The sequence below is a fragment of the Marmota flaviventris genome, chromosome 12 (assembly GCF_047511675.1).
Source record: "Marmota flaviventris isolate mMarFla1 chromosome 12, mMarFla1.hap1, whole genome shotgun sequence".
Taxonomy (NCBI): Eukaryota; Metazoa; Chordata; class Mammalia; order Rodentia; family Sciuridae; genus Marmota; species Marmota flaviventris.
The window spans coordinates 57,793,179-57,820,163 of record NC_092509.1 but is presented as its reverse complement, the minus strand read 5'-3'; the positions used below and the strand labels follow the sequence as shown (position 1 = coordinate 57,820,163).

General features: G+C 46.1%; 1 protein-coding gene across 1 annotated transcript in view; it reads left to right on the top strand.

Moving 5' to 3' along the window:
* Positions 1-3,907: 3,907 nt before the first annotated feature.
* The window catches only part of Ephx1 (epoxide hydrolase 1), a 36,500-nt gene continuing 13,422 nt past the window's right edge, over positions 3,908-26,985 (top strand). The window contains exons 1-3 of the mRNA XM_027954751.2: positions 3,908-4,013; positions 21,241-21,428; positions 23,550-23,730. Coding sequence (XP_027810552.2) covers positions 21,246-21,428; positions 23,550-23,730 — 364 coding nt within the window. The 5' untranslated portion in view covers positions 3,908-4,013; positions 21,241-21,245. The remainder of the gene's footprint in view (positions 4,014-21,240; positions 21,429-23,549; positions 23,731-26,985) is intronic.

Genomic DNA, 26,985 nt, shown 5'->3' with positions numbered 1-26,985 from the left:
ACCATATCCAAGTAAATTTCAGTCATGATATCCTATTACTCAATACTTAAGTGTATATTTTCTAAGATCAGGCAATATTCATATAGGAAACAACTCAAAATAATATTGTTTAATCTATAGAACTTCTTAAAATTTTTTATAATTGTTTCAATAATTTTATTTATTTATTTATTTTGCAATACTGGGGATTGAACCCAGGCTTTACAAATGCTAGGCAAGTGCTCTTGCACTGAGCTCCTGCCCACATTTTTTTTTTTTTAATGACAGTATTGGGGATGAATCCAGGGGTCATCTGCCACTGAGCCACATCTCCATCCCTTTTTATTTGTTTTTATTTTTAGTACCGGGGATTGACCTCAGGGGCACTTAACCACTGAGCCACATCCCCAGCCTTTTTTTTTTGTATTTTATTTAGAGACAGGGTCTCTAAACTCTCACTGAGTTTCTTCGAGCTTCACTTAATTGTTGAGGCTAGCTTTGAACTCCAGATCCTCCTGCCTCAGCCTCCCAAGCCACTGAGATTATAGGCATGCACCACTGCGCCTGGCCCCTTCTTATATTTAAGGCAGGGTCTTGCTAAATTGCCCAGGCTAGCCTCAATCTTGAGATCCTTCTGCCTCAGCCTCCTGAGTACCTGGGATTCTAAGGGTATGCCTCTGCACCCAGACCAATAATATTCTTTTTTTTTTTTAGATATTTATTTTTTAGTTGTAGTTGGACACAATACCTTTATTTGTTTATTTTTATGTGGTGCTGAAGATCAAACCCAGGGCCTCACACGTGCTAGGCAAACGCTCTACCACTGAGCCACAACCCCAGCCCCCAATAATATTCTTTTTTTTTTTAAGGGAGAGGGAGAGAGGGAGAGAGAGAGAGAGAGAGAGAGAGAGAGAGAGAGAGAATTTTTAATATTTATTTTTTTAGTTTTTGGTGGACACAACATCTTTGTTTGTATGTGGTGCTGAGGATGGAACCCGGGCCGCACGCGTGCCAGGCGAGCGTGCTACCGCTTGAGCCACATCCCCAGCCTCCCAATAATATTCTTTATAGAAACATTTTTTCTGGTCCAGGATTCAGTGTAGAAGAGTACCACTATTAGTTTTCATGATGCTTCAGTCTCTTTCTTTTTTCTTCTTTTTTGGTACTAAGAATTAAACTCAGGGTTTCACACATGCTCTGCAAGTGCTCTGCCACTGAGTTACATCTTCAGCACTTTTTATTTTGTTTTGAAACAGGGTCTCGCTAAGTTGCCCAGACTGGCCTTGACCTCGTGATCCTCTTGCTTCAGCCTCAGAAGTAGCTGATATTACAGGTGTGTACCACTGCACCTGGCCTTCAGTCAAGAAGTTTTTCATCTTTCCCTTATCTTTCCTGACACTAACTTTTCTTTTATTGGCAGTGCTGGGGCTGGAACCCAGGGCCTCACGTGTGCTAAGCAGACACTCTACTTCTGAGTTACATCCCCAACCCGTGACATTGACATTTTTGAAGAGTGCAGGCCAGCTATTTGGTAGAATGTTTCTTAATTTCTTCATGATTAGATTTTTATTGTACGTTTTTTGCATAAACAAATTATAATTTCCTTTTTGGTGAATCAGGGGTGAATCTACAATCTTTGTCCAAAATTGTCCCCCACAAGATATATTTTGGCTCATAGTTTTAGAGGTTTCAGTTTGTGATCAGTTTGTCCCACTGCTTTGGACCTGAGGTGTCACATAATGGTGGGCCTGTATATAGAACAAAACTGCTCACCTTATGGTCAGAGACTTTGAAGGAGAGGAAGAAGGCACTGAGGCCCACATCCATTTAAGTGCATGCACCAAAGATCTGAAGACCTCACTAGTTTCTGCCACTTCCCAACAGCCTCACGCTGGGGAGCAATCCTTTAATGGGCTTTTAGGGTATGCTCAGGATCCAAACTATAGCACCTGGAAACTCTCTAGAAGTTTATACGGAGGAACAGTCTTTGTTCGGATTGTTTAAAAATGTAACTTATTCTAGAGCTCATGCTATACCTACTCTTGGTCCATAAACCTTTCAATGGCTTTTCACCAAAAATGGGGAAGTCTATCTGGCTTGGTGGCACATGCCTGTTATTCCAGCAGCTCAGGAGGCTGAGACAGGAGGATCATGAGTTCAAAGCCAGCCTCAGCAAAAGCAAGGTGCTAAGCAACTCAGTGAGACCCTTTCTCTAAGTAAAATATTATTTATCAATGGCCAATATGTGAGTTGAACTTGGAGATATCTTGAACTATTTTAAATTTTATAGCCTATGCCAAATGGATGGTTAACCAAGGAGGGGGATATGAAGATACTGAAGTGAGAAGTGAGGTTGCCATGTGATGACAGTTTTGTTTTTAAATAAAATAACAGCTTTCTTGAAATGTAATTTACATACCATAAAATTCAGTCTCTTAGCCGGGCACAGTGGCACACACCTGTAATCCCAGCAGCACAGGAGACTGAGGCAGGAGGATTACAAGTTCAAAGCCAGCCTCAGCAAAAGCAAGACACTAAGCAACTCAATGAGACCCTGTTTCTAAATAAAACACAAAAAATAGGACTGGGGATGTGGATCAGTGGTCAAGTGTCCCTGAGTTCAATCCCCAGTGCCAAAAAAAAAAAAAAAAAATCACTCTCTTTATCTATTTATGCAGTGCTAGAGATCTTTGTAGGCCAAGTATTCCACCAATGAGCTACATTCCCAGCCCCAAATTCACCTTCTTAGAATGTACAATTCTGTGTGTTTTAGTATATTCACAGTTGTGGTGATGCATCCATCGCCTGCGTCTACTTTTAGAATATTTTCATCATCACTTCAGTTTTACGAGTAACAAATTTGAGTTCTTCGGTGAAATGGCCAGAGGCAGAGCTGTCCAAATTGAACAATTTGGAGGGCTGGAAGGAAATTCTCCCAGACTGCAAGATTTGAAGGAATACAGAGATGCCAGAGACTGCAGGTGCAAGAGAAGGCGTATGTGGGAGGGTGTGGAACTAAAGCACAGGAGATTCCATGTTTGGATGGAGGAGGGTATCCTGCCCTGAGGCACCATATGAGCAAAGATTGTGGGTAGGATTGAGTTGAATGTATTTGATGGCCCCAAACTGCCTATATTAATTTAAAATGGAGAGTTCTTGAGCTAGGATGAGCAGGAAGGTTGGGGACCAAGGGTGGGTGGCTGGTGGTGGTGGTAAGCTTTATTCTGAAGTTATTTGTGCTGAAGATCAAAGCTTAAAATTGATCACAGGCCCTGTACAAGGCATCCTAGGGGACTGGTTTGTCTGATGAGATCTTGAGAATCTCTGGTTGAAACAACTGTACTTCTGAGTACGTGAGGGTGTTGGCAGGGTATTCAGGAGATAAGGAGAGATATTGAGAGAGGTGAATGGGCAAGTTTTCTAACAGTGTCCATCTGGAGATTAAACCAAAGCCAAAGGAGTCCCATGTCTGGGCCCCGACCTCCTTCTTTCTGGAAGCTGATTCACTCCCAGTTGCTCTCCCAGCTCGCAGTGTCATTAGTCCTCACCATCAAGCCCTCAGAGTGGGTCAGACTAGTGCTTCTCAGATTGTGTTGAAAGTCAGACTTGCTTTTATATTCATCACAGACCAGTACGTTTGTAAAATACAAGTAACAATGAATTGCTAGAAAGATGAAAGTGCTTACCTAGCATGTAAATAAATAAAATAACGGTCCATCGACAACTTAAATTTTAAATAAATAAATAAGCGTTTGTCTCCAGTTCTGTATCGGGTCCCCGGACAGCCCCTTTGAGAAGAGAGTTTTTCCCAAGCGCAGACGGATGGTCGGGGAGGTGAGACTTCCTGGCGTCGCTCAGGTAACCCGGCGGGGCGGGACAGAACCAGGGCAGGCCTGGCTAGGGAACGCCCCCCTGTGTCAGAGGCCGGGTCTGGGCGGAGACAGTACCCCGGAGGCCAGCTGACCGGCCCAGGACGAGCTGGGGAGTCGGAGGGACCGCACGCTTGCCGCCTCCGGAGCCCGCAATCTGAGACCGTAAGCTCCTAGGACAGCCAGGGCCCGCGTTCCTAGGACGCAGACGCGGACGCGGATGCCGGTCCGCGCGCGCGGGAACCGCAACGGGGGCGGAGGGCGGAGGGCTGGGAATCGCGGTCCGCTTGCGCCTTCGCGCCAAGAGTGCAGTAGGACTTGCAGGTCACTTCATACTTCTGGGGCCAGTCACCCCCGGCTACCTCCCAGAACCGAAGGGCTTTGCTTGGCGCCCCTCGCACACAGCCATCCGGAGTCTGGCCCGCAAATGCACGCATCCCGGGGGAAGAGGCCTCAGCCGGTTTGGGACTTTGGGTTAGGAATTCCAGGGCCGGGACGGAGGGTGGGCATCCCAGGGCTGCTGACAGAGGAATGCACACGGGTCCCCTTGCTTCCAGGGGTGCGTCTCGCTTCCACAGTGAAATGAACTTGTCACTCAAGTCCTAATACTGATCACATTGAAAGATGTCTAATTGTCATCGCTGTCCAGCACCCGCCCCTCTCCACTTCCCTCGGGAGAGCAGCACAGCGCGCGGCGCAAGCAAGAAGAGACCGGCCGGAGGTTAAGAGTTCTAGTGTCCTAGAAGCCAGGGGCTGTGAGCCATCTGAGGAAAGCGCGGCAGAGACCCGAGTTGGGTCTGCCTCCCTCTCTGGCAGGTTCAGGTTTATTCCAAGCCATCCTGCTTAAACTGCTGGCTCGCCCCGCCTCTTCCCCACTCCCACCTCCATTGTTTACACTTGAGGCTCCACAAGGCCTAGATCCGCCCCTGAACACCCCCGCCCGCGCTAGTACTGAAGGATTTGGGGGCTCAGCAGGCGGGGTGTGGTTGTAAGAGAAAGGGTACCCATGCTTCTGGCACATAACCTCAGGGCAGTGCCTCTATTGCAATTTATGACCTGTACTGTGGGAAATTGTTGAGCCGGACATTTGAAGATTTATGTTTTTTTTTTTTTTTTTTCCTGTGCTGCTCTGCAGCCTCCTCGGATTTCTGCAAAAACGAAAATAAACAGTTTCAGGAAGCCACACCACCCCAGAGAGTAACATTGTTTTCTGGTGTGATGGTTGCTTTTTTCAGAGAGGAGGAGCCTTTACTGGCCCCACTTGGGCTGATTTAGTTGGAAAGAAGGGGAAAACAAACAAACAAACAAAACAAAACTGTGTGTGTTCAGCAAAATTTTTCTTTCCCAAATTTCAATTTTGAGGAAGGTTATGTGATGATTTCATGTTTTCTTGGGAATTGTGGACAATGCTTAGAAACTGGAGCACTGCAGGGAATGTGCCCTCATTGAGTCTGTAGTGTTTTTTGTTTGTTTTGGTGGGGGCAGTAAATAAAATTGTAAGATATAAATTATACTAGAAGATGAAATGTGCTATGGAAAAAAAAATAAAGCATTAAAGATAAAGGGAATGTTAGGTGAAAAGAGGGCCTTATGTTCCATTATACCTGGGGAGCTAGGGATCTGGGCTGGCTGCAGAAAGCCAAGAGAATAGTAAGACCCATGAGGCACGAGTGTGCCTGGCATGCATGATTTTATGTCCGGGTTTGTAGCGTATGGGCCAAGCTGGTCTGAATCACCCACGGGATAAACTAGCCCAGCCTGTAAGTGAGGACTGCAAGCTACTACTGCACCCCTCTTTCCAGAAAAAGAAGACCTTCCACAGAAAATAACTGCTCCACAAGGGAGTGAAACCCAACACCATCCACAACAAACTACTCCCATGCTCCCTGGGTGATCCCACTGCCTCTCAGCTATGCCTTAAGCAGGCTGGCTGCAATCTTACAGATGTGGGGATGTCCGTGGTGAGCCCTGAGTGAGGGTTCTGTGGGCAGAGGGACCTTTAGAGAAAGGGCATCCTGACAATGCCCTCCCGAGCCTCGGGTGGTGCTAGGTTCCAGCCTAACATCCACATTCACTCAAGTGGGGACCCACAGGGAGCTCCTCTGTCACCATGTGAGTGTTTCTTCACCCATCCATTGAAGAGCAAACATGCCCAGGCATGGTCACTGCTCACCTCTCACCTTGATTCTTTTTTTTCTGGTATCTTGGCCCAGGTTCAGATAAATGAACAATAGAGGCTGTCCTCAGACTGTTTCTCAGTTCTCCTGCAGAGAGACTCAAAAGCATGAGCACAGCTGAGTGTAAAAATAAGAGTGGGCAGTATGTGCTGGCCACCACTGCTGAGGACAGAGCACAGAGCACAGCCACTTGGGACTGGAGTGAGCACTGCTGTGGAGGGCATGCGATTTGAGGGGCCTCTAGAATCTTGTGCTCAAAGCCCAGCTCTGCTAAGGTCACAGATCCTACCAATCAGTTCATTCCTTTGAGAAGTAACAGAGTGATGGTGATGTTGAAAGAGAAGGGCCTAGGAAGAAGACTCAGCTCAAGTCTCAGCTCAACAATTAAAATGGGTCCTCTCCCTGGACCTCCTTGGTAAAATGAGGGAGTCAGTCCTGACAATTGGCAAGTTTCCTTGCAGCTGTACTATGGGATGATTCTGTGGTTAAGAAGCCCAAAAGGATAGGAAATGTGTAGGCGGGGAGTGGTCAGTTTGGTTAAGGGCTTTGTGGTCCAACAACCTATGCAGGTTCCACTAAGGATGGCTGCAAATAAAGACCTTGGCTCCGAGTTGGGGTGAGGGACAACAAGCCTGAGACAGAGGTCAAGGGCTCTGGGTAGAGAGAGACAGGAGGGTCACTGCCCAGCCCAGCTGGCTATCCAAGGTCACTGGTGGGTGGTTGTGCAGTCAAGCCTAAGGGCTTTGGCAGAGACTCCTGTGGGCTGCGTGGTAGAGGGGAGGCAGCAACAGGAAGTAGTTCCCCAGCAGTTCCCCCTAAAGGGAACCAAAGCTTTGCCTAGAATTCAGCCATACCCTCTCCTGAGGGGGTGTTGGTGGGTGCTCCAGGAAAAGCTGTATAGTCCTATCCTTGGTTATATAACTAAAAGCAGGATTGTGAAATCAGGCTCACTGCTTCCTCTGCCATCATGGTTTATTTACTTTCTTGGGGGAGGGTCATCCTTTCTCCCTACAGAGAGCAGTGTTCACTCTCTCACAGTCTGGCCCTAACCATTCCTTCAGCCAGATCGCGGAGGCCCACTGACCCCCTGCCTGTGTCTCTCCTTTTGTTGAATGGCAGGGTAGCCCTGTTTAGTGCATAATCCAGCCATTGCAAAGCCACAAACGTTAGGTTGTCCCATGACTAATTGAGGGGGCTCACATTAAGGAAAAAAAATATTAATATTCCTCTATGAGGGGTTAAAAGACTTTCTAGAAAATGCTCTAGTTAACCTACAACTGGGACCATGAATCTTATTCAGGTCAGAAGCAGGCGTTTTTGCTGCATTTAGCAGTTGGGAAGGTTGATGAACAGACAGAATATGAATGTCTTTGGAATTTACTAGCTGGGATAACTGGAACAAACAACCTAAACTCTCTGAGCTTCATTTTTAATTCTCTTTAAAATAGAAAAAGCTATCTCTTACTTCTGGGCAATTGTATTACACGAAACAATGAGGTAAGGGTCTTCCTACCCCGGTGTCACAGTCCAGGGCTTCTCTGGTCTTCCTCACAGAGGTGGTGGCTGTCCAGACACATATTGAAGCCCTGGAAGGGTCGAGTGTTTCTGCGATGTGCTTGGATATCTGGCTTAGCTGGGCCTTGGGCTCCGCCCCATGACCTGTGAAGGCTGTGAGAAGCCATGACCAGGAGCAGAAGGTTCCAGTGCCTTCATAGAGCATCAGAGAGCCATGCAGTACACTTCAGAGAGGCTGGGAGTAGACAGCCTCCAGCCCTCCACCCAGCTGAGGAGGTTAGTCCTCCACAGCTCAGGCTGAGCTTGGCTTTCCCTGTGGAGGAGCAGCCTGGGCTGTACTGGGGCTGATTTTGCAGTCACACATGTTACTACCTGCTTCTATTAGGGCTGAAGAGACTTAGAGCTTTTGGGCCCAGTGCATATACTTTCCCATTTTTCCAGATAGCATTGAGTTTCCCATTTCCAGAGTTAGCATTGAGGGGAAAGCAGACTTGCCCCCTTCCCTTTATGTGCCCCACAGAACAGGACTTCCAGACTGTCTCTGGAAGGCTGTTCTCAGGGACACAGTGGAACATCTTCATTTCAGAGTTGCCTCAAGAGTTTTTTATTGCGATGCTGGAGATTGAATGAACCCAGGGCCACGTAGATGCTTGGCAAATGCTGTACCACTGAGGCACATCACCAGCCTACCCTCAAACTAACCCCCACCAGGATAAAACAACCCAGAGGGCATTCCTGGGGACTCTAACCCTAGTCCTGAGGGCTGCTGGCCATGAAGCACAGCCAGCACTCTCAATACTGTTCCAGACAAGAAAGCCTGCTCAGGTTGCTCCATGAGGCCGGGTTACGAGAGCTATCCCGTTACATGCTATTGAGCAAGTTTTCAGACCAGCAAGCACATTGCGGAGGAAAAACCAACTGAGGGCAGAGAGGTGCAGAGTGTGGCTAATGGTGGGAAGGAAATCAAGTAGGTGTATTAGATGGCCCACTCCTATTATCCACAGAAATAGGAGTCTCTGCTCAGAGAGTGCCAAGGATTGAAAGTCCACAGAAAGGAATGCTTTTCCCTGATGGGTCATGAACTTGCTCCACTTGGTTCCCCACCCCACCCCCTGGTAACTTAAAACCAGTGGAAAACAGAGTAACTCCTATTTTAATTGGCAGTATGAGATGGGACAGGGCTTCAAATGAAACTCCAGAGCATTCACACATGAACCTTATAAGTTGGAGTCTCGTACCCTTCTTGCATTATAGGACTTAAAACCTGCATGGAGGTATCCAGGGGAAGAAAATAAAAATGGGGTTTAGGTGTAGCTCAGAGGTAGTGTGCCTAGCATGCATGAGGTCCTGGGTTCTAGCCAAAAAAATAAAAATTTTTTTAAATGGAGTAGTTTGAGGAGCTGGGGTAGTAGCTCAGTGATAGAGCGCTTGTCTAGTACGTGTGAGGCACTGGATTTGATCCTCAGCACCACATAAAAATAAATAAATAAAATACAGGTACTGTGTCCATCTAGAACTAAAAATTTGTGTATAAAAAATTGAGTAGTTTTGGTTCAGGCCTTTAAAACAGAGTTGGGAGGCCATTATTAATCAGATCTCAGACACATCTGCAACTAAGCCTTTGAACTGAGCCACAGATATGACCATGTCTGAGTGCCAATTGATCTTTGAAACATTGTTAAACCTTGCTGACCTTCTATACAACAGACACACCCCACCCAGGCACCCACAGATCCAGCCCACACCACTTTGTACATAACAGTTTAACTTCTGACAGCGCCAATCCTAATTCCTGACTATCAAATCCTCTAATTTCCAGGCTCCTGTGGTTTAAAGCTATAAATACAGCCACTATTTTATAAAACCCCAAAGCATATTTTCAAGACCTCTGAATCTATTTTCCTGGATCACAATCCTAATTAGCCCCCAATAAATGTAATCTGTTTCCCCGCCAGGTTGACTTTATCTTAGGTTGTATAAATGAGTTTGAGTGGCCTTTAAACACTGTGAAAGTATCTGTCCCCTCTGTAGATTCTGCAGGGCCAGCCAGCCCACCCACGTGGTCCTCCCCTTCCTCCAGCCAGACCCTTCACTCCGGGTGATGGAGACTGAGGCCTGGAGAAGCAGAGTCACTGTCTTGGGGTACCATGGCTGGCAAGTGGCAGGGCTGGGATTCAGAGCAGGCTGTGAAGACCTGGTCACCAGCCATGCTGGCTCCTGATGCCCCACCCATCTTCAACACTGTGCGGTCCCAAATTGCGTGCCTTCTATCTGTCCCTCCTGACATGTAGAAGTCAGGGGCACGGGGAGACCCTCCAGAGGAGATGCAATGTTCCCTTCCCTGAGTCCTCCCTCCCCCAGGAGGTTGTCCCCCACAATGTTTTTACTCTCTTTCACTCCTGTTTGGTTTTGCCTACAAACTTATTTGCACTTTCTCTCCTTTGCTGGCTCCAAGCTGTTCTCCAGGCTTGGCTCCCAGTCCTGCATGGAGATAAACAAGGCCTTTGGCTAGTGCAGAACAATTTCCATAGCCCAGCCACCAAGGTTCAGGGGCAGTGGCTGAGAGGGGAGAGGCTGTTCCCTGGCTGGGTTCTACAGAGTTCCAGGAAGGTCCCCACAGGGTTTGCCTCACCCCTCCTGGGCCAGCTTGTAGCTGGAGCCAGCAGGGCTGTTCTATCAGGAAGTCCCCAGGAGCCCGAGGCTTGGGCAGCTGCTAACAGGGAGTCAGCTGTGGAAACAGTCCTGTTCTGGGTTGCCTTGGCAGGCCAGCCTGGAATGGAGGAGAAGCCATCTGTTTCCCTATCTTCACTGGGGGTTCCTCTCCTTCCCCCAGGGAGAAGAGGACAGGCTGGGGGGGCAGGGAGGGTTGGGAGGAGACAGGCTTGGGGCCTGGGTGAGGAAGCTTTGTAGACCCTCCCAGCCCCACCTTTCTGGCATGGCATCTGAGGGGCATGAGGCACCACGGATTTTCCTGGACTCCTTCTGCCTCCACAGTTTCCCACCCCAAAGTAGCAGACATCTCCCAGGAGGAGCACAAGGTTCTGACACTACTGTGAGTCTGAGTCACCATCAGAAAATGTCACACCGCTCTACAGAGAGAGGAATCCTCACATGTAGATAGAGCCAGAGCCTGGCCCTGCTCAGCGGTGGCAGGGCTGTGTGCACCCTCTTGGCCTTTGTTCTGGAAAAACAATTGGGCAGTCAGCCCTGTAAGGTGCTTAGCCAAGACGACATATGTGCTGAGTCATGGTCAGCTAGTACTTTATTAAGATTTTAGGAGCATTTTTCCAACTCGTGCCTGGGCTTGAGGGAGGGGAGTCTCCCTCAGAGGGCAGCTGAGTCTGATCCTCATCTTTTTAAATCAAACCCTGAAATTGGCAGTGGGTCTCCAACACTGGCTGTCTAGTCTTCTTGGGGGAAAACTTGCCACATGCTATCCACTCAAGTTTTTCCTGCATCTTATGATCCTTCTCTATAAAATAGACTGAGAAGCAAGCTGTCTATTACTCTTCAAGAAAAATTCAGCCATCTTTTTATACAGAAGTTCTTATAATTTTCTACACTGGTATCCAAAGAAATTTTATATTCATTCAATAAATATTTACTGAGCATCCAAAAAATGCCAGGTCCTGGGGATCCAGAGGGGAACCAAAGCAGACATGGTCAGTAGTACCCCAATGGCACTTCAGTGTAGTAGGGGAGGCTATATTAGTTACACAGTCACAAAGACAAGTGTGGCAGTGACAACGGCCAGAAATTACAGGTGCATCATGTTGGAATAGGTCAGGAGAAATTGTCCAGAAGGAGAGATGCTTGGTCTAAAATCCAAAGGATGAGTAGAAATTAAGGAGGTTGAGAGGGAACAACCTTTCAGGAGCCCTGTGGTAGGAGGGAGGGAAAAAAACTGAAGGACCTGGGCTGGGGCTGTAGCTCAGTGGCAGAGCTTGCCTAGTATGTGTGAGGCACTGGGTCCGATCCTTAGCACCACATAAAACAAACAAATAAATAAATAAAGGCACACTGTCCATCTACAACTACAAAAAATAAAAAACCCAAAAACTGAAGGTCCAGTGGTGCAGAGGGGTGTGGCTGGGCCCAGGCCTTGAAGGTCATTTACCAGTATTGCTTCATCTCAAGGGCATTGGGGAGCTCTTCAAGGATTTTAACTGGGGTGTGACAAGGTCAAGTCCAAAATATGACTCTGGCTGCAGAGTAGAGTGTTCGAGGGACAAAGCAAGTTAGGGGACCAGGCAGGGGACTTTACAGTAGTCCAGAGGAGAGGCCACAGGCACCTGGATTGGGGTGTGGTGGCAGAGATGAATTTGAGATGTATTTTGGAAATAGAGCTGTAGGAACTTGCTGGTGATATGTGATATATGGGAGTGGCATGAAGGAGAAAGGTTTCAAGGACCTCTCCTAGGTCTTGGGCTTGGCACTTGGAAACAGTCCCAGGTGCTGTGAGAGAGAATCCTGAAAGGAAGCACAGTTTAGGGGTCAAACACACCATACAATTTCAGATGCAACGCAGGTTTGGAGACTCTGAGAAAGTCAAGTTAGCAGGTGGGTGTACAGGTGTAAAATTCAAAGGAGGTCTAGGATAGAAACATAAACACTGTCATCTGCAGAGATGAAAGCAGGAGATTATGGCCTCCACATGGATACTAGTTCTCTGGCGGCCACTGTTTCCCAACAGCCCAGATGGCTTAGTTTACCCAGTTACACATTTTTTTCTGGACTTTTGGTCATCAGGTGCCATGGATTTCTGGATTAACCTTTGTCCCACAGGCTTCTTGGGCGGAAGAAAGTCATGCAGCAGCCGTCCTAGTCTTGGTTGCTGGAGCATATTCTGTGAGGCTCTGGTGTTGTGAAGCGTCTGAATCACTGAGGAAATGGACTCACAGGAAAAACCCTGTCACCCTTATGATTTTTCATGTTTTAAAAATGTAAAATTATTTGTGCTTGAGTAGATTGTTTTTCCACTGGGCAGCTCAGGAGGCTGCGGCAGAGGATCACAAGTTCAAAGCCAGCCTCAGCAACTTCATGAGGCCCTAAGCAACTTAGCGAGACCCTGTCTCTAAATAAAATATAAAAAGGGCTGGGGATGTGGCTCAGTGGTTAAGTGCCCCCTGGGTTCAATTTCCTAGTACCAAAAAAAAAACTATGTCCCAAGGTACAAAAGTTAACTTAACACATTTCCTCCTCTGCAGTGCTAGGGAGGAAACCCAGGGCCTGACATGCTAGGCAAATGCTCTACCACTGAGCTGCATCCCCCGACCCCTATTCAGTGCAATTTTGCTCTTACCCTCTCCCTTGTTGCCTGGTTTCCTCTTTGCAGGGGTCACTGTTACCAGTGTCTCAGGTGAACTTCCAGAGATAATCTTCACTGTGGATGTTTGTATTCTTTGCTCCACACAAATGGTACCTGTTAACTCTATACATTTTTCTGCACTTGCTTTTTTTCACTTATCTACCATGGTACTCAATGCCTGTGATTTGTCAGGTACCTTTTTATAGAAAGATACAGTGAAGACTTAAGGTTGAAAAGGACATCACCCCTGCCACACAGTTTCACTGCACAGAGAAACCCTCCCCAAGTAACAGAGCAAAAAGACTAGAGGTAGCCTAGGGAAGGGTACAGAGTGTGGATTGTGGCATCTGGCTGGCTAGATTTGAAAGCCTCCCTCACTTATTGGCTATTTGACCTTGAACAAGTGACTCAGCCTTAGTTTTCTCATCTGTAAAATGGGAATGTTTTAAAGATGAAATCAGTTAAACAATACAAAATGCTCAGAGTGGTACCAGAGAAAGCTCTATCACCCTCAGACTCTGCCCACCAAAGCAAAAGGCCTCTGGGTCACAACCCAGAGGAGGATGTAAATACATTCAGCTCAAAGGGTGAGATTTTGCTGGCTACTGAAGGAGTAAGAACAGGACTTTGAGAGGTGAGAAATGAAGGGGATCCTAGCCTTCAGTGGTCTGTTTTGAGGGGACAGAAGGTTGCCCAATGAGGCTTCAGGCTTCAGAGCAGGGCTGCTCCATGTTTCTGGCTGAGAGTTTAAATTACAGCATGCAAGCTGTGAAGGAGGGTTAGGGGATTTATTTGGAGGCTCCTCCTTAGAAAAGAGAGTTGGCAAAATTTGAGGGTTGAGTTGCTAAGCCTTTCACAGTCCTGGCCAGGGGATGAGCAGCAGGTAGCTCTGAAGCTATAGCATTTATTTCACATTTCTGGTGGTATCATAGTGTCTGTGGATCCAGAACCATTGGATCCATCTCCCCAGAGGCTCTGGGATTCTCTACTCTCTGTTACCTGGAGATGGTTTTTCTCTTGCTCCTGCACAGAGGCCATGTCTTTCCACCTCAGGCACAAATATTCATTCAACAATGGTCAGTGGGATCCTTGCATCTGCCTGAAGTGAGCTCGGTGCAGGACAGGTAACCTGGTCTTCTTAAGGCTCATACTCTAATCTAGAGCAGGAGTCTCAAAGCGTGGTCCCTAGACCATAGCTCCAGTGGCCACTAAGAACTTGTTAAAGCCAGAGCTTCTCCAGCTCCACCCTAGGCCTCCTAAATCAGAAACTTTGGGTTTAATAAGTTCCCTAGGTGATTCTGATGCACCCCAAACTTGAACCATCCATCAAGAACACTGGTACTCAGCTGAGAACAACCTCTACCCCCCAACCCCAATTCCAGGGTCAGTTGGCAATGTCTAGGGAGAGGAAACCACTGGTATCTTAGTGAACAGAGGTCAGAATGCTTGCTAACCACTGTACAAGGCATAGGACGCCCATAGGCAAAGAATTACCTAGTCCCAAAGGCCTAAACTGCAGAGGTTGAAAATCCCTGCTCTGGAGTAGTTACACGAGAATGCAAGGATTATGGTGTGACTCTTTTCTCCCTTTATTCCAAATGTGCCACTGCCTGGCCACATGACCTAGAATGCCTCCCTCCCATCCACCTCAGTTTCTGAACTATGAAGTGAGAGGATTAAACTGGATGCTTATGGCATGACCTTAGCTCCTGGTCAGCTCGGTGGAGCTGAGTTGATACAGCCCCTCTCTTCCTTTTAGGTACTGGGTGGCCATCAGAGAAACCGTGAGAGAGAAGGGAGGGCTCCGTCATCTGCCTAGTGCCAACCCCTCCCCAACCCAGGCCCGCCGCTAACCAGAATGGCTGAGTTCCCTGTGAACAGCCCCTCTCTTCATATTGGGCGATGTTTGCTTCCACCGACCCCACCCCCAAACTGCGCTCTGAGTGTGGTCTACTCTGGACACGTTGCCTTCCTAGTCGCTCTGGCCCTGGCCTGTGGACCTCTGGGGAGCTCAGTCAGGCAGGGGGGCGTATGGGGGGAGCTAGGCAGATTAGAGTAAGCGCTTGACTCTGATTGGTCGGGCTCCAGAGCTCCACCCCTTCTCTTGGCTCATTGAGCGGGAAAAGGTGTTGAGGCCTGGGAGACAGGTTGGAGCAGATGGACGCAGCTCCGGCTCATCTGTGCTCTGGGGACGGGGGTTCCCAGAGAGCTTATATGAAGGCTCCAGATCCTGCAAAGAGTTAAATAAACCGAGGGTGGGAGGAAAGGGGGGAGGGGGGACGAACAACACATTCAATGACAACCGAGAAAGCATTCTTTGGCCACAAATCTAATCCTCACAGTTGACTTGGGACAAGGCCTTTGCCTACTCTGATTCTTGCCTTAATTGAGTGAAAAGGAAAGTCGAGTTTTATGAGTCGTGGCTCCTTGGCGAATTTGCTTGTACCATGGTTTATCTCATCCTTTGAAATCCCACCAGCAGACAATGCCTGATTTTACTGTGGGCTAATCCGGAACACCTTTCTTTGTGCTCATTCAATACCTGCTATTAAATAAAGGGGCTGTTCCTGGAGGGTTAATTAACACACTGCAGTTATGCCTGTTTTATAATCCAAGATCTGTGACTCTAAGGCACAGTCCCAGAGCAAAGTACTAATATTCTTGTTATCTTAATTAGAATGCAAGAGATAGAGCTTTTAATTTTTTTTAATCTATTACTTTGCACTCGACCTGAGCTATACAACAATCTCCCCTTATCTGAGGGGAATGCAGTCCTAGCTCCCTACTCCATGAATGCCTCAAACCAGGGACAGTATTCAACCCTGTATATACTGTTTTTTTTCCTATATGTACATACTTATGATAAAGTTTATAAATTAGACAGTGAAAGATTAACAGCAATAACTAATAATATAATTTAGCATTTGTAACACAGCAACATAATAAAGTTTCCAGCATCTCTACTCCTGCTTTAGTGCCATTATGAAATGAAATAAGGATTTTGGGGTGTGTGTGTGTGTGTGTGTGTGTGTGTGTTACTGAGGATCTGAGGATTGAATTCAAGGGTGCACTACCAGTGAGCTACATTCCCATCCCTCCTTTGACTCTTCTTCCTTTTTAAATTTTTTATTTATTTATTTTAGTTATACATGAAAAAACAGTACAGTCTATTTTGACATATTTCTACAAACATGAAGTATATCTTATTCTAATTAGGCTACCAGTCTGTGGATGTGCATGATGTTGAGATTCACTGTGGTATACTCTTATATCTACATAGGAAATTTATGTCACATTCATTCCACTGTCTTTCCTATTCCTGTCCCCCCTCACTTCCCTTTATTCTCCTTTGTGTAATCCACTGAACTTCTATTCTCTCCCCTTCCCCTTTGATTCTTATTTAATTTTGAGACAGGGTCTCACTAAGTTTAGGAGGCTGGTGTTGCTTGAACTTGTAATCCTCCTGCCTCAGCCTCTTGAGTCGCTGGGATTGCTGGCCTGTACCCCTATACTTGGTGAAATAACAGTTTCTTGAACACAAGCCCTGCAATACTGTCACAGTCAATTTGTATGGTTTTTCTGTTTTGGTTTGGTTTTTGGTACTGGGGATTGAACGCAGGGGCACTCAACCACTGAGCTACATCCCCAGCCCTATTTTGTATTTTACTTAGGAACAGGGTCTTACTGAGTTGCTTAGCACCATGCTGTTGCTGAGGCTGGTTTTGAACTCAAGATCCTCCTGCCTCCCAAGTTGATGGGATTACAGGCATGCACAACTATGCCCAGCCATTACAATTTGATAACTAAGAAGTCTAAATGACTGAAGGGTGGGCGGCACATTCGGTGTGAATACATGACTTGGCGTGATGGAGCTAGACAATGGGAGATTTCATCATGCTACTCAGGATGGCACACGATTTAAAACTTATGAACCACTTCATACTCATTTAATATTTTCAGACTGCAGGTGACTGTGGGTAACCAAAACATATATAAGGGGGAACAACTGTAAAGTCCTGGGCAATTCAGGATGCCCCAAAGATGTCCTTTCTTTGTCCTGGATTCCCCCCATTTAGGTGGGACTCAATCAGTGATCATTCAACACTCTGTCTCTGGGGTCAACATGGTTCAGTTTGCTGTTTGAAGTCCAGGTGAGATAACCACACTGTGCACACATGAGCTTAGCTGAGTCATCAGGACTGTGCAATTTTAAAAAGGAGTGGTGGGTGGCAACCTGCCCTACCTCTCCCACAGTCTCTAGAGAGGCAGAGCTCCACAGCTCTGCTTCCCAAGGAGGTGATCAAAGGGTGAGAACAGAGCCCAAGCAGACAGGTGAAAGCACTGGGATAACTGCCCAGAAAAGGGAAAGTCGGGCAGTCATATCCCAGAAGGAAGATACCACAGTGCCCTGGGCCTCCTGCTGCTGAAGTCAGGTAAGGAGGGCAGATGGTCAAGTTCACTTGGGAGGTTGATCCTTTATTGTTCATTATGCTTGCAGTTCCCTTATAACATCCTGCAAAATGTGCCTAATTTGCATCCAGTGCCTGTGAAGTTGGTACAAATATTGGTAGAATGTCTCTCTGTATCGTGCTGGGTGCTAGGAGTTGGGACAGTGACCAGGACAGATGTAGTTCCTGCTTTCCAGAACTTCGGTTTATTATGGTGTGATCCGTGTGCCCAGAGAACTATATCCACCTGCTCCTGCTGCTGGGAAAAGCTCTGGTATCTGCTCTCTACCTCCTGCTTGTTCCGGCTGTGCACCACAGCCCCTAAACCCCACCCTGCCTTCAATATCATGGAGGCTAGGCTTCCCCATATTCTCAAAAGGGGAGAACTGCCTGGGATGGACAGAGGGTCTCTCTAAAAATGGAAAAAGTTTATGCAAGTTTTCTTTTCTGAATACCTTAAAATCAGAGACAGCCGAATGTTTTCTCTGATAAGCAGATGCTGATCCATAGTGGGGTGGGGGGATAGGGAAGAAAGAAGGAACTTTGGTTTGTGTAAAGGGGACTGAAGGGAGGGGTGGGGCGGTGGGGATGGGAAGGACGGTATAATGAGACAGACATTATTACCCTATATACATGTACAATTACACTACTGTAGTGACTCACACCAGGTACAGCCAGAGGAATGAGAAGTTGTGCTCTGTTTATGTACAATATGTCAAAATGCATTCTACTGTAAATAAATAAATAAATATTCTGTGGCCAAAAAAAAAATCAAGGACTCCTCTCCAGGCATCCCTTGTCTTGTTTTAGTTGTAGGTGTGCTGGTTCTAGCCACCCACCTGATCAGCTGTCACATACAGGGCACTTACAGATAGGGACTGCTGGTGTTTGGGATTGAAAGATGAAAGCCATGGCCTGTCTTAGCTAGGGATAGAACATGCACCAACATATTCTATTGCAACCCCACATTACATCTCAGGCTGAGATGGTCAATACCTACTACTCTGGCATATCACAGATTTTTAGGAAAACTTCAGAGTTTTATATTCCAGAGAGGAAGATATGTTGAACATTCAAGTATGGTTTCCAGGAAAAAGATTGGAATGACTTCTAAAAAGTGCACTGGTGGCTAAGATACGGGGTTTGGGGTTGTCTCTCTTAAAAGCTTTCCCAGTTTTCTAAATATGGAGTGATAAGGGCTCTGGCCAAGGAGGGGACTGGGCAAAGAGGGGACTCAATCTGAATGGCATTAGTACCTATGTAGTGATGGGTATGAAGGAAGAATCAGATGGCTCCAAGGGACTGATATGAAAGAGCTAAGAGGTAGTAGGGAATAGCCAGTTTTCCAGATTAGTTCCCACTGTGCTAAAGGAAGACAGTAAAGTTGACACCATGGATAGATCTCTAGGGAAGTTCCATTGCTGGATCTCTGTGGACAGGAATGGCTGCCAGTCGCCAAGTTCTTAGCTGAAAGGGGCAACTCTTGGCAGGAGCAAGCCTCTGCAAACCCCTGGCAGGATCCTGAACATGTAACATGTAGTGACTAAAAGGCACATAAATTGTGGTTTCTTAGCAGGGCCCTCCTCCTGCCTTGAGTTTCCAGGATGGAATCAGGGAGGTGCTGGGGCATGGTGGTAGGTGGGGCATCCTGCCTTTCTTCTAATTGGGTCCTGACCACATTATATCCAATAGAACCTCCTCTGCTCTGGCAAAGGACCATGTTCATGTTCATGCAGGTTTCTCTGAACATGAATAGGCCATGAACTTCTTCCCCAGGAAGTTGGAAGGTGAGAAGCCAGACCACAGTGCTGGGCTGGTATCTTCCTGGCATTAGTTGGCAGAGAATAAGTTCTTCTTTATTTCTCTTCAAGAAAAAATGCGCAGGATTCAGACCAATGGGGATTAAAACACACTTGAATTTATTTGAAACATAATAGGTAAATCTATAGTGACAGAAAGAAGAATAGTAATTGCATAGGGCCCCGGGGTGGGGGTGGGGGCTGAGGCAATAGAGGAGTGATAGCTTCAGGGTAGGGTTTCTCATTGAGGTGACATAAATGCCCTAAAATTGGCTGTGGTAATGGTTGCATAATGGGGGAGCCACAGCCAGAGTTTCATTGGGGGTTCTTCTTGCCGAGGAGGGTGTAAGCCACTGAAAACTAAAGTCTAAAATATAATTAGTGAAGAACAAAGGACTAAGAGTTAGAAATATATTTACAAAAGCGGAGCCCCTAATGCATCCAGTCCACACAAGAGCTGGAACTAGACAAAGGAAAGATGGCTCCGGTGGTTTATTTAAGGGGGTACATCAAAGGCAGGGATAAGGTTTCCAGGGCAGGAATGGCTGCCAGTCACCAAGTTCTCAGCTAGCTTCATGATGTCTTGCAGTCCAGCAGGTTGACTGGCATCTTGGCAGGTCACACCCATCTCAGGTGCTATTTGGGACATGGCAGAGTGAGATAGAAATTCACAATTGTCCCTGGGCAATTGACCAGAGAAAATGTCCATTGGTCATTCCCAGACATCAGATGTTTCTGTCCACTAGGCTTCGATTCGTGGTGACCCACAAGCAATCCATGGATGGCTCATGACAGTTGCACATATCTGTGAACACATCTCAAAACTGCTGCATTGCCCACTTTAAGTGGGAAAACTGTATAATACATGAATTATATTTCATAACGCCATTAAACATACACACAGCCAAGATGTGTGGCCATAGTAGCATTTCTAATATGACCCTCTCACCTAAACTTAATCTTCCAGCACTTCAGACTTCCCCTTTAACCTTTGTAAACCATGGGAACAGGCCCCTCTCCCAGAGAGAGAGACCAAGGGCTGAGCCACACTTAGCCTTGTGCCCCATCCCTTCTCCCAGGCCCACTGTGCCAGAAAGCTCCTTGTCCTGAGGGGGAGTCAGGAGGTAGGAACAGAGCCTTCTCAGAAGGCCTCTTAGAGGACTTGAGGCATTAGAAGTGCAGCCTTCAGGGCCATGCACAAGCCAAGTTCATGTTTTCCCAATGTGGTCAATGATTTTCATTGCTTGGTAGAATTATAGGTGATTTTTTTTCTTTCTCTACTGTTTTCCAATTTTTCTATAATATATACACATGTATATGTGTATATATTATAGAAAATGCATATATGGACAAATATATCATGTACATATATGTATATATTTTTCTTTTTTTAGGATTGTCAACCTAAATTGAAAAACAGGGGCTAGAGGGGCTGGGGTTGTGGCTCAATGGTAGAGTGCTTACCTCACAGGTGTGAGGCACTGGGTTCAGTTCTCAGCACCGCATATAAATAAATGAATAAAATAAAGGTCCGTCAACACTAAAAAATATTTTTAAAAAAATCAGGGGCTAGAGGTGCAGCTCCATGGTAGAGCATGTGTTTAGCATGCATGAAACCCTGGGTTCAATTCCCAGCACAAACAAACCAACAAACAAAAACCACCGGTGTATTCAAAGAAGTTGAGGCAAGGGTAAATTTTAAAGACAAAACCAAGGAGAATCATATCTATTATTTTGAAACAATAATCCTTGGCCACAATGATTAATAACAAGACTGGTGTCTATCCGAGGTTGTACAGAGAGCTGCTGGGCAGATGTCCTTGTAGAAGTACTTTTTGTATGCAATTGTGGTGGCCTCTGGACAAGATGGTTTTGGCAGAGTCTTTTGTATACCTACTATCAGGCTATCATGCATAAGAATCCTTTCTTCATAATCTCTTAGTTTTATTTATTTATTTATTTTTGGCATGGTTGACACAAGTAATTTTGATTCTGGCAACTTTCACATTTCTTTCACAGGACATATATACATAAAACCAGGGATTGGGTGGAAAGAGAACTGGGGGCGGTGGGGGCGGTGGGAGAAGCCTGCTGAGAATTGCAGTCTCCCAGTCTCTTGCTGATGGCTGCTCCTTCGTCTTGCAGGAGTCATGTGGCTGGAAATTCTCCTTGCCTCAGTGCTGGGCTTCGTCATCTACTGGTTCATCTCCCGGGACAGGGAGGAAATTTTGCCATTTGAAGATGGGTGGTGGGGGCCAGGGGTGAAGACCATAACCAGGGAGGATGAGAGCATCCGCCCTTTCAAGGTGGAAACTTCAGACGAGGAGATCAATGTAAGTAAGGCACCTTTTCCTTGTCAGGCTGGGCAAAGGGGAGGGTGGGGGCACTGCTGTGGTTTCTCTGTGATGAGTTGGGCTTAGACAAGGGTTGGGGGAGTAGTCCTCCTTGGAAGTTTTTTCTTTCTAGCTTCTGTCACAGGGCAGGTGCAGGTTGCTCACAAAAGGCATGCCCAGCTCCCCCCTCTGCCCCTTCCCTCCTGCTCCTTTCCCCTCCCCGAGGCCCCACAGTGCCCAGGCAGGAAGCTGCCAGCTGGACCAGTTATGTGCATCAAAGGTCACAAAAAGCAGATGTTTTCCCTTCTTCTGGGTCCCAGGTGGAGACATGAAACGCTGTAGCACTCAGAAGGCAGTGCCAGTGTTGGTTAGTATGTGTGTCAGCCATCCAACGTCACCTTCAGTCCCTGCTCACAGTTGTAGAAACTGAAGCTCAGACAGGTAAAGCAATTTGTCCCAGGTGATCAAGCCAACAAGCAGAAGGATTTGAACTTGGGTCTAACTCCAAAATCACTGCCCCGTCCCACGAGAGCTAGAATCAGGAAGGAAGTGATCAGTGGAGTGGAATCACCTGAGGGTGCAGTGAGCTGTGAGCAGGGCCAAGAGGATGGGTCTGCCCATCCCCTGCTCATTCTTTCCTTCATTCTGTGGCACTTGAACACCTACTGTGTGCAGGTGCTCTGCTGAGTGCTTGAAAGAAACCAGAGACTCTTTCTTCAAATAGCTTACCCCAGTAGGTGAGAAAAGGAACATTCACAGAGATATATTAACTAAAACATTAGTAAGGATGATTGTGCTGATAAAAGGTCATTGAGAATTTCAAGAAGGAAGGAATTTAAAAATGGAAACTAGACTAAACCCAAGAGAAACCAACTGGGGCTTCCTTGATAGAACTTGCTATGGTCTTGCTAGTGAGGGCAGAAGCTGAGCTCTGAAGATAATAATAACTTCTTTTGTGGATTCTATATACTAAAGGAGTCTTGAGGTTTTAAAAATCTGTGTGAGGGTAGCCAAAGCACTTGGGAAGAAGCCCTGGGAACAGTGACACTTGAGATGATCCATGAACGATCATGAACATCCCCCAGCAGGGCTGCTGGCCTTTTAGCCTAATACATGTCTAAAGGACTTGCTTCTATCTCCTTGGCAGTAATTTTTTTTTTATCTCAATTGAGTTACAGCATTCAATGCTGCACGTCAAAACTTGGCAAGCCAGAGTCCATGGGTCAAATGTAGTCTGCCACCTCTTTTTGCACTGCCCCCATGCCAGGAATTGTTTATGCAACTTTAAATGGCTGGGAGGAGACAATCAAAAGAATGATATTTAGTGACATGAAAATTATATGGATGGGCTGAGTTTGTGGCTCAATGGTAGAGCCCTTGCCTAGCATGTGTGAGGCACTGGGTTCAATCCTCAGCACCACATAAAAATAAATTAATAAAATAAAGGTATTGTGTCCACCTACAATTAAAAATATTTTTTTAAATTATATGGATTCAAATTTCAATGCCCATAAATACAGTTTTATTAGAATAGAGCCATACCTTTTAACCCATATATCACCTGTAGCTGTTTTCTCACTACAGAGACAAAATGGAATAGTTGCATCTTACAAAGTCAAAAACATTCACTCTCTGGGCCTAGGGCTGTAGCTCAGTTGGTAGAGAATTTGCCTCATATGCACAAGGTCCTAAGTTCAATCTCCAGCCCCACATAAAAAAAAAATGCTATCTGTTTTGTTTTTTTTTTTTACCAATAAAAATGTTGCTAATCCCTGATATATAGAAGTAGAAGTGTTGGTAAATTTAAGATGAATATTATTCATATATTTCAAACATAGAAAATACGAGCTGGGGATATAGCTCAGTGGTAGAGCACTTGCCTAGCATGTGTGAGACCCTGGGTGCTCTCCCTAGCACTGCCAAAAAAGTAAGAAGGAAAAAGAAAAGAAAGAAAGATGAAAAGGGAATCTGCAGCCTTCAGTGACAGACACACATGCCTAAAAGTAGGGGGAGCTTTTCTTTGCCACTGCTCTGGTGCAGTGAGGTTGCAGGGTTGGTTTTGTCCTGTAGAAACAAACCTTCTCTTGTGCTTTGTCCTTGGGGCCCTGCATTTCACTCCAGGACTTACATCAGCGGATTGATAAATTCCGCTTAACTCCACCTTTGGAGGACAGCCGCTTCCACTATGGTTTCAACTCCAACTACCTGAAGAAAATCCTGTCCTACTGGAGGAATGAATTCGACTGGAGGAAGCAGGTGGAGTTCCTCAACAAGTACCCTCACTTCAAGACTAAGATTGAAGGTATGTTTCCAGAACACCAGCTCAAAGGGATGTATGTCACAAGGAGCAGCCATCTTTCATGAGTTGATTCAAAGTCAAATAAAGCTGGGGGGACCTTGAATCCAATTATAAGTCACTGTGACCTTACCAGAGTGCAAAAATATCGCCAGTTCTCAATGAACTGTTGATCTTCAGAGGTAAACAGGAAAAACATATAAATAACATAAAAACCAAAGAAATGCAGAATCCAGCTGGGCATGGTGGTACACATCTGTAATCTCAGCAGCTCAGGAATCTGAGGCAAGAGGATCAAGAGTTCAAAGCCAGCCTCAGCAATTTAGCAAGGCCCTAAGCAACTCAGTGTGACCTTGTCTCTAAATAAAATATTTAAAAAGAGCTGGGGATGTGGCTCAGTGGTTAAGTACCATTGGGAAGAGAGAGAGAGAGAGAGATTCAAAGTCCAGTCTGACTATGTAGCAATCCCTGAGAAGGAGGGAGAGGATGACTGGGACCTGGGTATGGCCTCAGTCAGCTCAGCCCCTTCTTAAAGTTTGGTACCCCCTGATATTACAACTGTTCAAAGATGCTCAGATGGTCAGTTCTTTGAAAAATTTTCCTGTCTGTTTGCAACGCTAGACCTTATGTCCCAATTATGTCACGGATTGTCATAAAAATTCTCCAGAAAGAAAAGATCACTTCCAAATTTTTCTTGGGAATGTGACCCCTGGATCATGTGGGATGAGTAATAGTTTCCTAATGGAAAAGAATTTTTTAACTGAACAAAGTCTTAAAATCAAATATAGAAACATTTAAGAAATTAGAGACATTTTGTTAACTTAAAACATTTTTAAACTTTTAATTGTGGTAAGATATGCATAACATGAAATTTATCATTGTCACCATTTTTTTGGGGGGGTGGGTACCAGGGATTGAACTTAGGGGCACTCAATCACTAAGCCACATCACCGGCCTCATCTTTGTATTTTATTTAGAGACAGGGTCTCACTGAGTTGCTTAGCGCCTCACCATTGCTGAGGCTGGCTTTGAACTCTCAATCCTCCTGCCTCAGCCTCCTGGCATAACTAAAGTTTTTGAAAAGAACATTGAAGCTAGGCATGATGGCACATGCCTGTAATCCCCCTTAATCATAAGGCTAAGGGCAGGAACATCACAAATTTGAGGCCAGACTGAGCAACGTAGTGAGACCTTGTCTCAAATTAAATAAAAAAGGTTGGTGATGTAGTTCAGTGATAGAGCACTCGCCTAGCATATGTAAGGCCTGGGGTTTAATCCCAAGTACCTGCCTCTCCCACCAAAAAAATTTGAAATTACACAATATTTAAAGGAGGAGCATCATTAAACAAGTTTAGAAATATAATGAACTATTAATCAAAGTTCTCTGGAAAGTAACTAACTTCACATTTGCTCATAAATATGTGGCACAAAATTCATAAGCATAACTCAAATGCTTACTGAAAAAATAGTTTTATAAACTTGTAAGTTTAATAAATTGAAGAATAATTTTAAAAAATCAAAATAATCTCTGAATATTCTCCTCTATATCCCTCAAGACCACTGGAAACTCACAATGTAGGTGGCAGAGCGCACCCTGGTGGTGGGAATGCTGCCCCCAGATCCAGAGAACTCAAGCTAGGGCTGGTGTCTGAGCCTCTGAGCCTCAAAGGCTTTGTTATATGATGGGGAAATGATGGTTCCCACTTCACAGAGTGGATGTAAAGATGACAGGATGGGATGGGTGGAAACCCTGGCCCAGAGACGCCTGCTGTTGTCCTCTGATATGAGGAGACTGGGTCTGAGGAAGAACAGGAAAGGGAAGAGCTAAGTAGAATCCTAGTGGATCCTGGACCTGGAACCCTTCCTGGAGCTAAGCCAGCAGCACATAACAAAATTCTAGAATGATTTTTGCCTTCTTTCTGATTTCTATTTTGAGATGGGGTCTCGCTATGTTGCCCACAGTGGGCTCAAACAATTCTGCTGCCTCAACCTCCTGAGTAGCTGGGACTATAGGCACATGCCTAGCTTTATTATTATTATTATTTTAATTTTTTCAGTTGCCAATATATTTTTCACTTTATTTGTTTATTCATATGTGGTGCTGAGGATTGAACCCAGGGCCTCACACTTGCTAGGCAAGTGCTCTATCACTGAGCCACAACCCCAGTCCTGAAATTATTATTATTATTACTATTTTTTGGTCAAATTTGGACTCCTCATTGAGTGCTGCTGTGCCCTTTGGAGGATTCTGGTGTCTTCTGACATGAGCCTAGCAAGAGGGCCAAGGCCAATCATACACAGGTTGTCATATACAATTTCCAAGGATCATCATTTAAAACTTTGGTGCCAAATCCTGGCCTTCTGCCTCCTGGAGTTTGACTTGGATCCCTCAGTTACCCTCAGCTCTTCAATTCCCCTCTAGCAGATACTGACGGGAAACTTCCAGATCCCACTCTGCTGGGGCTGGGGACACACAGACACTGAGGACAGGGTCCCTGTCTTTGTGGCTCATGGGCTCCTCAGGGGTAATTACAGCACATGACGAGGGACACCAGGAGAGAGGAGGCTTCAGGACCTTTGAGAGCCCACACTTCCTTCAAGTGTGAGGAAGACTTCCCAGAGAGAGGGCTCCCTCCGCCAAGATGAATAGAAGCTTGCCTTGTATGTGGGGAAGGTGGTCCAAGGAGAAGAGAAGAGCAAAAACTTACAGGCAGGAGGCTGTTTCCCTTCTAGGTTTTTTTTTGTTTGTGTGTTTGCTCCTGGAGATTGAACCAAGGGACTCTTTACCACTGAGCTACGTTCCCAGTCCTTTTTACTTTTTATTTTGAGACAGCGTCTTGCTAACTTGCTGAGGTCTACGTTGCTGAGTCTGGCCTAGAACTCTTGATCCTCTGCCTCAGCTCCACTGAGCCCCAGTGGCTGGAATTACAAGCAACACCATCACTGTGGCCTCTGTTTCCTTTCTGGAGGCTGCAGGCTTACCCCACCAGACCATCTCAGGGTTTCCCAGGACACCAAGGATATACAGGACAAAACCTCTCTCAGAGCACAAGGCTCTGAAGAGGGCAATTCCTGGCATTGAGTTCATCATGGACAGTGGCCCACTGTGACTAACCCCTGTGCAGTTCTGGCACACTTCCTAGGGCTGGCAGCCTATTTTTGGCCTGGTCCTTGCAGGATGGAGTCCTTCCCCTGGGACTGAGTTTTTCTTACCCCACCTCCATAGCACCAGCTGATGGCTTTGGTCCTCAGGCCCAGCAA